Source organism: Chrysochloris asiatica, unplaced genomic scaffold (genome assembly GCF_000296735.1).
Source record: "Chrysochloris asiatica unplaced genomic scaffold, ChrAsi1.0 scaffold00023, whole genome shotgun sequence".
Lineage (NCBI taxonomy): Eukaryota > Metazoa > Chordata > Mammalia > Afrosoricida > Chrysochloridae > Chrysochloris > Chrysochloris asiatica.
This window is the reverse complement of record NW_006408541.1, coordinates 132,089-143,546: the sequence shown is the minus strand read 5'-3', so window position 1 is coordinate 143,546 and position 11,458 is coordinate 132,089. Positions and strand designations below refer to the sequence as shown.

The 11,458-nt window shown below is 47.4% G+C and overlaps 1 protein-coding gene across 1 annotated transcript in view; it reads left to right on the top strand.

The window, feature by feature from the left end:
* The window catches only part of PHACTR3 (phosphatase and actin regulator 3), a 247,910-nt gene extending 239,040 nt beyond the window's left edge, over positions 1-8,870 (top strand). Inside the window, exons 10-14 of the mRNA XM_006839300.1 lie at positions 3,208-3,269; positions 5,700-5,840; positions 7,180-7,256; positions 8,500-8,569; positions 8,721-8,870. Coding sequence (XP_006839363.1) covers positions 3,208-3,269; positions 5,700-5,840; positions 7,180-7,256; positions 8,500-8,569; positions 8,721-8,870 — 500 coding nt within the window. The remainder of the gene's footprint in view (positions 1-3,207; positions 3,270-5,699; positions 5,841-7,179; positions 7,257-8,499; positions 8,570-8,720) is intronic.
* The last annotated feature ends 2,588 nt before the right edge of the window (positions 8,871-11,458 follow it).

The window sequence follows — 11,458 nt, the reverse complement described above, 5'->3', positions numbered from 1 at the left end:
GTGATGATGGTGGTGGTGGTGATGGAAATAGTGGTGGTGGTGATGGGAATGGTGGTGGTCATAATGGTGATGATGGTGGTGTTGATGGTGATGATCATGGTGGTGATGGGAATGGTGGTAGTCATAGTGATGATCATGGTGGTGGTGATGGTGATGATGATGGTGGTGATGGGAATGGTGGTGGTCATAGTGATGATCATGGTGATGGTGGTTCTTTCTCAGGACCGCTCCATTCTAGGAGCTGCACTCAGTGCGTTATATGTGTGCCCTCATTTTATCATCACAGCACACCTGGTGAGGAACCCAGGTGACAGGAGTTGAGAGGTGAACACCTGCAAGGACCTGGAGCTAGAGTCCCACACCAGGTTTGCAGGGCTGCACTGCCCTGGTCCTTGCCCACTGCATTTCTGATTATCTACAGCAGACTACTACATAATTATTTTAGCTGCTGGATTTCCACAACAGATGGGTCTAGAAGTTCTGAGAGGGGTCCTTGAGTGGCACAGATGATTAGGTATGGGACAACTAGCCAAATGGTTGGCAATTCAAACCCACCAGAGGCAGTGTAGTTGGCATCACTGGACAACGGACTCCAGCAGAGGTTCTAGCAACGGGCCCTTGTTCTGTCTAAAGGATTTACCTAGAGGACACGAAGCACACTGGGGAGGCATGTCTGAGCTGGGCATGGTGATCCCCTAACCTGTCTCTAAGGGGAGCAGGAGCAGAGTGGGTGGGGGCTTAGCTACCAGGAAGGGATGCCCCACCAGGTCCTCTTGTCCAAGAGCCTATTGGTGCTCAGGCAACCTTGGCCATAAAGACAACGCATTTTTATGATGAGAATGAAGTCTGCATTGTTCTCAATTTTTCACCAGGATATGACTTTGTCCACAGGCTGTCTAGGAAAGCTGTAGACTTAGTTTCATGCTCTCACGGAAGTCTCCATGGCTGTCCTGGTGTGATGTTTGCCTTCATGTTGTGGGTATTTTTCACTACCTGTTTGTCCAGTTTTGTGAATCCCTGGGTGGTACAAATTGTTTGTGCTTGACTCCTGACCTGAAGGTTGGTGAGTTGAACACCCCTGGTGGTACCATGGAAGAAAGTCCTGGCAATCAATCAGCTTCCTTAAGAGCCACAAAGTCTTTAACACCAGGCATCGGTCCCCTCAGTGGAAATGAGTTTGGTTTGGATTTCTCATCGGGACACTGCCTACTGCTTATTGAAAGTTTCTTCAAGTTATCACTTAGTTGAAAATCAAGCACATGCAGACATACCTGAGCGTTACTGTGAGTTCAAGGACAGACCACCACAATAAGGCAAACATCTAAGTGATATGATTTTTTGGTTTCCCAGTGCATGTCTGAGAAGGCTTCAAAAATTTCATAGGAAAAATGAAATGAAAGATAATGGAATTTTTTCACAAACTTTCTGAAGCCCCATCATGAAAATTATGTTTATGCCCCACTGGACTCCTGGTGTGGCACTGTAGGATAAGCACTGGACTGCAAATCAAATGGTCAGCAGTTTAAACCCACCAGCTGCTCCTCAGAAACCCTATACAGGGTCATGGTGAGTTGGAACCGACTTGATGGCACGTTACAACAACAACAACAACAACGGCATCTGTTGAGTGTACAAATAGCATTATGCCAAAGTCAGGAATCTTGTCAGGATGACCATAATGGGACACAGACACAAAATGAGCCGATGTTGTTGGGAAGACGGTGCCATCAACTGCTCCACCGAGCCACCAGCAGCCGTCAATTTGTGAGAGATCGCGCTGTCCACCTGGCAGAGTCCAGCAAAGCGCAAGAAAACCAGGCCGCCCCCACAGGTGTCATGGTCTGCCCTGATAGGACCTGAATTTTGCTTTCTTTTCTTACACTGAGAAATAATGGAAAAAAAACATGGCTGATGGAGTAAACACCCAGTCCCTGCAAACACCTTTCAGAGGCAGAGTATGTGAACTTATACTAACAGCTGCAAACTGCCGGGTTTCCCCTTGCCAAACCACGGTGGTATTTCTCGGCATGCTGGTGGTTAAATCCTCTCTCCAGAGCGGGGGCCCTGGCAGGTCAGGAACTGGAGGCTTTCTTTAGCAACGGCAGACCCCAGAATAGAACATCCATTCTCTCGTACTGCAGGGCAAAGCGTACAGTTTACTATGTGGCCACGCTTGGGTCTATTTTTAGCTTCCAAGTGTAGGTGTGAACACAGCCTGTTTGCTAATCGTCACAACTCACTGAGCAAAGGCGAATTGGAGACGAGACTTGGCCTTCCTTAGGAAGCTCTGTCAACGACAGTGACAGCCAGGAAAGCCCGTCCCACAGTGTAACACGTGGATTGCCCTGCTTCAGAATCGACTTGAGGGCTCAGAACTTGGTCGAATCAGTGTTTTGATCTCACAGTGGAGACTGGGCTCACGTGTCTCTCTTGGTGTACATAGACGCTGCAGATAGAGATGGCAGGCAGGCAGACAGGCAGGCAGGCTGTGTGGTGCTCGGGACCTGAGGAGGGGTTTGCTGGTCTGTTGATTGGCTAGAAAGTGCACACGCTTACTAAATGAGAAGGAACCAATCACCCGTGGCAGTGCTGTGAACATACACTCACCCGTGTTTCCACTGGGACTATTTTTCTGTGCCATCTGTGTTCCTAGATCTAAAAGACCATTCAGTCAGGTCCAGCGCGGCAGAGCCCATGTGTGTCTGAGTGGAAATATGCTCCCTTGGGTTTTCAGTGGCAGAATTTGGGGAAGTAGATCTCTAGGCACCCCCGGGGGTAGACTTGAACCTCCCATTTGTGGGTTGGCAGTTGTGTGCATAATGATTCCCACCACATAGGAACTCCAGCTTCACAGAGTGAGTCGCGGTTTGGCTGCAGGCAGGGAGGAGGAGACAGACTGAGAGATGCTGATGTCCTCTCTCCTGCTGGCACCACACAGCAGCAGTGTGGGCCCCTTTCTGCCATCGAGGTGGGGTGAGGAGACGTTGGCTGGGGCCATGGCCAAGCTCCGCTTAGGACAAGGTTCTGTGTAGCAGTGTGGCCCCTACCTCCTGAGAGGTGACACCCCCGTCCCCCCCCCATCCCCCTACTCTTCCACCACCTGCTACTGGAGACTGGAGGACTTGAGTTCATGTCCCTGTTCAAGAGAGACTGTCTCACTTGTAGCTTTCCTCCGTTTTATGTGTTTCCTACTGTTTTCTCTCACAGAAAGGAATGACCAGACAGAGCAGGAAGAAAGAAGGGAGATCAAGCAGAGGCTGACCAGAAAGGTACTATGGTGGAAGCATCGTGTCTCCTGAAGTTACAAATGGGCAGACGAGCCTACAGTGCCCGTTACGCAATAGGACAGGTGGTGCTGTGATGTTGAGTGACTTACGGGGCAGTGTGGATCCCTGGTGGTGCAGTGGGTTAAGTGATGGGCTGTTAACCACAAGGTCCCCTGCTCCAAGGGAGAAAGATGTGGCCGGATGCTTCTGCCAAGATGAGAAGCTGGGAAACCCTGTGGGGCAGTTCTCCTCTGTCCATGGCATTGCTATGAGTTGGAACCGAGTCCACAGTAGCGGGTTTGGTTTGGGTTACTGATGACGTTCATCAGTTCAGAATCCACTCACCGATCCCTCAGTGACATCCCAGTACAGGTGAACCTCCCCTACAGGGGAGGCCGTTCCCAGCACGGGGTAGAGGTGTGTGTGGCAGAGCCAGCACAACCCAGCTGACGTTTTCACTTCCCGGGGGAGGCTGGGAGTCGAGTGGGCGCTCTCTCCCTTGGCCATCATGGCACACAAGCCTGTGAACGCATACCTGAGGCCACTTTTAGGTGGTCGCTGTTTGGGGGCGCCTTCAATTTGATTGGAAATTCGTAGAAAACTCTTGGCCTCAATGGTTATTTAATTTGTTTTGGAACTTTTTTTGTGTGAATTGAGTGAAGGTTTACAGAGCAGATCATCAGCTTTACATTCAACAACCATATACTGTATTACAATGACTGCAATCCCCTCCGTGTACCTGTGTCCCCTTAAATTCCTGCATTCCTCCGTGTCTCCCACTACCTTCATCTTTCCTCTGCTAACCTCCCTCTTGTATATTGCCTGTCCTGTCACCCATGATAACATGTGTCTACCCACTATCTTGTGAATGATCTCCTCCTCTCCCTGACCCCCCGGAACCATCATAGAATGTTTCTTTTATCAAGAAAACCTTCACTTTTTACAACAGTGGTCTCATACACTACTTGTCCTTTTGTGATTGACTAATTTCACTCAGCATAATGTCCTCTGGGGTCATCCATGTAGTGGGGATGTTTTACAGATCCATGTTGTTATTCAGCATTGCGGAGTATTCCACTGTGTGTCCATACCAGTTTCTTTACCCATTTCTCTATTGATAGCACTGAGGCTCCCGTCATCTTTTTGATGTGTCTCTTGTAGACAGCATATTGAAGGACCCTGTTTTCTGATCCATTCAGCTCTCTCTGCCTCTGGATTTTTACATTTAGTCCATTTACATACAGTGTAATTACTGATGTTGTTGTTGTTATGTGCCGTCGAGTCGGTACTGACCCATAGCGATGCTATGCACAGCTGTATGAAACACTGCCCGATTCTGGGCCAGCCTCACTACTGTTGCCATGCTTGAGTCCATTGATGCTGCCACTTGGCCAGTCCATCTCATTGGGGGTCTTCCTCTAGTTCTCTGACGCTCCCCTTAGTGATGGGTAGGGTTGTTGTGCTGTGTAATTTCTGTTTGGGCGTTCCTGCTGAATTCTCTGTTCCCATAGCTCTCTGCTCTGAGTTCATTCTGTTTGGGGATTTTCTTTTCATTTCTGTTGTGTTGTTGTTGTTGTTGTTAAGTGCCATCGAGTCGGTTCCGACCCATAGCGACCCTGTACAGGGTTCTTTCTGAATTTTCCTTTTTTATACTGATGTGAAGGTGTAGTCACTTTCTTTGTGGTACCTTGTAACTTATTAATATCCCTCCATTTAAGACAGTCGGTTTGTTTCTACCCCTCAAGTAGTTACAATGTACTGCGGCCGATGCAGGAAGCAGCTCTGTAGACGTGGCTCTGTGTGGTTGACGTGTTCTGGTGTTCCCTCTCCTCCACGGGCCCCATCGTTCCTGCTGGACGCTAGCAGAACGTCCTTTCTGAGCTTGACTTACGAGTGCTCAGTGTTGACAGTTTCACTTCATCATTATAAGAAGCCCATCTAGGGAGCTCTGGAGAATACTCACTGGACTGCTAACTACAAGACTGGCGGTTCAAACCCACCAGCCACTCGGTGGGAGAATGCTGTGGCTGTGGGCTCCTCTGGAGACCCCTGAGGAGGCTCTCTGAGTGACCATGGGTCTTGGTTGACCTGGTGGTACTTGGAGAGAAATTGTACCCGTGGCTGGGCTGTGCAGGGCTGCTTGGTTGCTGGGACTGAGAGTTCAGTGTAGGTCATGTGAGCCCTTCACGTAGCGATCAGGGTTGCATTACACCGTGTCAGAGTGTGTGTTCACAGTGTTGTTGTTGTTGCTAAGTGCCGTCATGTCGGTTCTGATTCTTAGGGTTTCTGAGGAGCAGCTGGTGAGTTTGAACCACTGACCCTGAGGTTCAGACTGACCTTGCGGTCCAGCACTTACCCTGCAGCGCCACCCAGGAGTGTTGAGTGCTGGTCGTTGATCCTGGAGAACCTCATTCTGCTGATGTTTCTTTTCAGCTTAATCAGAGACCCACCGTGGATGAGCTGCGAGACAGGAAAATCCTGATCCGGTTCAGCGATTACGTGGAAGTAGCGAAAGCGCAGGACTATGACCGGAGGGCAGACAAGCCCTGGACGCGGCTGTCGGCGGCAGATAAGGTAGGACGGGCGTCACTAGCAGTGGACGTGAAGTTAGGACTGGCCTGATGTGGGTCTCACAGAACAAACTCATCCTGGGTCAGGGGCCTGCAGAGGTTCTCCCCCTGGGGACAGCTGACACTGGGGACCCCTATGGTTGGTACAGCTGTGGGTGCTAGGAACTCCACAGTGCATGTACAGGACAGCCCTTGCCACAAAGATCGATCCTGCCCCTAGCGGCAAAAGGGGAGGGGCTGAGAAACCCTGGTCTGGGGACTGGCAGTGGACAGGACTGGCAGAAAAGCCATCAGATGACAAAAGAGGAGCCTCACCCTTCAGGTCTGAAACTGAGGGCACCTGCCTGTCTGTGGTGGTCAGCGTGTGTTATGGTCCACAGGGCACCTGCCTGTCCGGGGTGGTCAGCATGCGTTCTGATCCATGAGAGCAGGTGCCAGCCTGTGGTCAGCAGTGGATGTGACAGGGTTCACACCCAGGACTGTTGTCTCCAAATCGTCCATCAGACTAGATTCTCTGCCTCCTCACTTGATTTTCAGAACTCAGGAAGCCTTTTCCAGAAGTGGAGACTAGCACTGCTGAACTTACTCTTCCTGGTTCTGTGATTGTTGGGTCTGACCGTGTGAGCTCAGTGTTCAAGGTCGTGCATGGCTTGGAGAGAGGGAGAGCTGTTGAGGCTGGACTCGGCTTTCGGGTTGATGGGATCTTGGCTCCCAGGATGGGAGGGGAAGAAAAGGCCATCCGGAGCAGAGGGGTTTGAGTGAGACAACTTTACTCCCACCCGTCTTGCTCACAGCCTGCCCTTCTCCCTGGGGCTGTGCCTGATGGCCCCTGGGTGTTTACCTGAGAGAGGTTTACCAGTTGAAAGGGGGTCGTGGGTCAGGTGAGGGGGTCTCATCACTGAAAAAAAAGGTCATGTGAATTCACAGTAGAATGTTGTCTGTTGAGTCACACCGATGTAACTTGTAATTCCCTAATTACAAAATTCCAAGTGAAGCCACCCAAAGGTGAATTTAGCCTGGGTTGCTGGGCTGTTGGTGTTCCTTAGGACTGCACACATAAGCTGGGAGGGCTAGGATGCGGGTGGGCTCTCTGACTCCACACAGCTGCTGTATCCGCTGAGCACGCTAGAGTCCCCCGTGCGCCCAGCCACCACCACTAGCTAGTAGGGCTACAGGCAGGAGGGCAGTCTGCCTGCGGAGCAAAAAGTGTTCTTAGGTTACCATTTCCAGCAACCTAACAGAAGTAAAGTAGTCGGGATGGCTGTTAACCCTAACCATAATACTAGCTCCCTCTGTTGGCTGTTTGATTTCCTGACACACAGTGTCCTGTTTTGAAATTGCAGGCAGCTATTCGTAAAGAACTAAATGAATACAAAAGTAATGAAATGGAGGTCCACGCATCAAGCAAGCACTTGACAAGGTCAGATTGCTGTCTTCTTGAGTTTTATGATACTTATAACGTGTTTTTAATAGGGTACGGGAAGGGGAGTGGTGTGAATCTTGAATCTGTCAGAACCACTCAGGGCTGTACGTTTAGCTACACAAAAATTAGCATTTCTGCAAAGGACCCTGCTGAGTGGACAAGGCACCCCCCCACCCCCGGGTGAAGAAGCTGTGCTTTCTTCCAGAACTCAGTACGAGAGGGCTTCACAAGATCATGGGCAAATGAAATGAGAAGATAATGGGCTTTGAAGCCCCTCGTATGTAGGAGAGCAGTATTAATAGAGGCCACCGGTTTATGAGTAGTTAATAGTCAATCAAGTCTACCTCAAAGCAATACAAGTAAGGTTTCTATTTCCTCTCTCCAGTATTCCGAACGCCCCAGATCGCTATGTATAGAATCACCGTCAAATTACCTATCACCTTCCCCTTTACTTTTTCTACCTTATTTGAATGGCGATTCCCATTTAGCACTGTAAGATAATCATTTGATTTTAACTGGAAAGTCAGAGGTTCAAAACCACCCACCAGCCACTCCTTGGAAACACTATACAACAAGGTCGCCATGAGTCAGGATGAACTCAGTGGCACTTCAACACCACCACCACCACCACTCCACTGTCCTTGGTGCTGGGAAGTGACTTTCAATGAGAGACATAGAATCCTCGGCATCACAGAAAAGAGATGAAGGTGAATTCTTGACGACAGTGGTGTTGGGAGAGAAGTTAGCTGTCTATGCCTTTGGAGTCGTGTCCCCCCTTTTCCCCCACAGCTGTAGCTGGTGGTCATGGTCAGACTTCTCTCACCTTTAGTCCTAGGGGGTCTTCACAGCAGCAAGACTTCAGTGCAGGAGTGGCTTTGTCAGTATTTGTTCTCATGCTTTAAAGGCTTCCCCAATCAGAGGAGGTAGTGAGCATCTTATTTGTGGTCTAATCCATTACTTCTTACTAACACCCGGGGCTTTCTATGTTCTTACAAGGTTTACAACTGCTGTTGGTGGCGGTGATGTGCCGTGGAGTCGGTTCCGACTCATAGGGACCCTGTACAGGGTTTCTAAGGCTGTAAAGCTTTACAAGAGCAGAAAGCCTCATTTTTCTCCTGCGGAACAGCTGGTAATTTCAAACTGCTGACAATGAGGTTAGCAGCCTGACCCTTAACAATGACACTAGGCAGCCCTGTAAAATCCAGTGTACGTGTCTGGGACCTCGGAGTCTCCACTTCAGTCAGAGCAGCTCCGTCCTCACGGTTCACGTGCTGGACTTGCAGAAGCTTTTAATCGTTGCAGGCTTATTTGTGAGGGTGTTTGGAAATGTTTACTCAAAAGTGTTAGAAACCCATCTCCTTAAATTGTCTTTTTATAATTCTAGATTCCACAGGCCCTAGAGATTTTCTTCTGAGAAGAATTTGTGTTTAATTTTTGATACCAACACTGAACATTTGTCAGGGAATTTCCCTGAAGCTCAGCTCGAGATCGCCTGACGCATCCGAGGGAAACGGGAGCACACCCAGGAAAGGCTCCCGCACACTGGACCTGCCCGAGCCGCAGCCGGAACGCACGCTTCATTCTTGGGTGTCTGAAGAGTGTGACCTGTGACCTGTAGGGGTCCATGAAGCCCGAATAACTTGACCAGAAGACAACTGCCCTTTGCCTCTGACCCGTGTTTTCCAGAGATGGCAGTTGAATAGGACGGAAGACTTGCATGTCCAGGCTGCCCGGGATGGTGTCATTCAGTATTATGTGGAAAAGGCATTTCTATTCTGATCACGATTCACTTGAAACTCTTTAAGTTCATGTTCTATAAAACAATGTCTTGTATTATACTTTTTCCTTTTTTTATATATAATGTCTAACAAAAAAATGACAGCTGCAACATTTTGATTCCTGTTCATTTTGCTCTTTAATTAAATGACAACTTATTTCAGGAAAAGGACCCTGGCTTTACATTCTCTCAGGGAAGGGGAAGATATTGGTTAAGGCAGGGTTCTGTGGGACGAGTCATGCTTTATTACTTCTGAACCAGCAGAATCCAAACACATGGAAGAGAATTCCAACTTAAGCGATTTGCTTTGTAAATTCTACTATTATGTGGGTTGTGCTTTGGAAAATCACATTGTCTTTTTCAGGTTCATTTAAATGTATGGATCCATGAGTGTAGAAGAGTCTATTTAGCCCAGAAGTTCTGCCACAATGAAAATGAAGTCCTCTTGCCTTGTGAGTGCTTTGAAATTCACATTTGCAAATAAGATTGAAAACCCTGTTATTAGAGATTCAGGGTAAGCTGGAGTGGAGGTAACAAAGAGGACACTGCCCCCGGCACACAGGTGAGCATTCACAGGTAACACCAAGGAGAAGACATAAGAATTCCCTGAGAAACATGCTCTCTGGCCAGGAAGGACCTCCTGGCGCAGGTTGGGGCCATGAGCACAGGATCTTGTAAAACCTGTGCTCAAATCCAAACATTGTTCCGCTCAGCACATCTCTCTGGACTTTGCCGATACACTGAAATGAGATGAAGCAGGCATGTGCCCGGCACTTACGGAACCTCTGAGAGGTGTGAAAAACCAGCATGGTGACCAGGTGGCGCACCGGGAGTGACTGAATGTCCTCTGGACGGCCTACCACCTCTGCTACCTCATTTTTCCCAGTGGCCGCACATGGTCCTTAGAGATTCGTGCTCCATCCTATGAACAAACAACCACATGGGCGGGGCCATAGTGTATGTGCTCTTCAGGCATTCCGGAGATGGAGAGATGATCTGAAACTGTGATGCAAGTATTTGATTCTGTACCTGCTGAGGGTACTTGGTCCTGATCTAAAGTAAGTATATGCTGCCGTGTCCCCAGTTTCTCATCCTTGTTGGTGGAACAAAATTAAAAAGCAATTCATAATCATGGCATGGCTTCAAAAAAAAAAAAATGCATGGGAAAATAGAATGAAAACATAATGGAATTTTTCCAGGAACTTTTTGAAGCCCTCTCATACATGTGTGCAAATGTAAATTTATAACAATTGTGGAAATTCAGACACAGTGTATACTGATAGGAGCCAGAAGACTTAGGGGGGCAAAAATTCCTGCCTTCCTGTTCAGTAATCAACAGAAGCAGTGTCTGAGTCCCCATAATTCTTCATTACCAGTGGGAGGCAATAATGAAGCCATTTGTATATTATTTTACAAATCACTTGCTCGTATTTTCACAAAATAAAATGTAACCAACAATTCAAGTAACACCGAACAGGGAAGAAAAAAATTTTTTAAAGAAATTTGAAAGATTGAACAAGCTTTATTGGGAACTTTGTAAGGGAATTAAAAACTCTTACAAACATCCAAAGTTATAAGCCAACCTGACAGGTGAAGAATACACAGTACACTAAAGATCCTTAAAGGACTTTCTATCAATTCAATAATTCTTCAGACAACTGACAGTTAAAAAACCTAGCATCAAGAAGTCCACCCAGTGGAAAAACATGGTAATTACAAGTACAATTTATTCAACTGTAAAAATGCTTCCAAAAGTTCATGGAAAAAGAAAATGTAAGATGGTGGAATTTTTCCACAATGTTTTTGAAGCTTCCCTCATACACTGGAGGTTTTAGCTAGATATCTATACTTCTTCAACAGCAAATCGGTGTCTCTAAACCCAAATCCTAGTTGTATTGTTAAAACTATTAGCCCCACATGGTTCGTTACCCAGATTAATCCATTTCTTTTCCAGGGATTTTACTGGAGTATTTTGTATGAAAAAGATTTTTTAAAAGTTAATTTCTCTGGAAATGTACTGATATTAAGAAATTATTGATATCAACCACTAGTTGAAATTTAGATCAAAATGCTCTCTGAGCAATAGAGAAACAATGTTGTCAGTCCCACTGCTCTGTTAAAGCAGAGAAGTGTCCTATGTCTCAAGCAATTAAAAAAATGTGGCTTTGTTGTCTTAAATTTCAACCATGAATATCCTTGAAGATGTGAACAGGGAAATCCTCAATGCTCTATTTCTAGGATAAAAGTTATATTTTCATAATAAGCATGGTAGAAAATTCTGAATATGGTATGTGTTTGTTGTTGTTGTTGTTAGGTGCCATTGAGTCAGTACCGACTCATAGTGACCTTATGCACGGCAGAACGATAAAACACTGCCCAATCTTGGGCCAACCTCACTGTTGCCAGGCTTGAGTCCATCGAT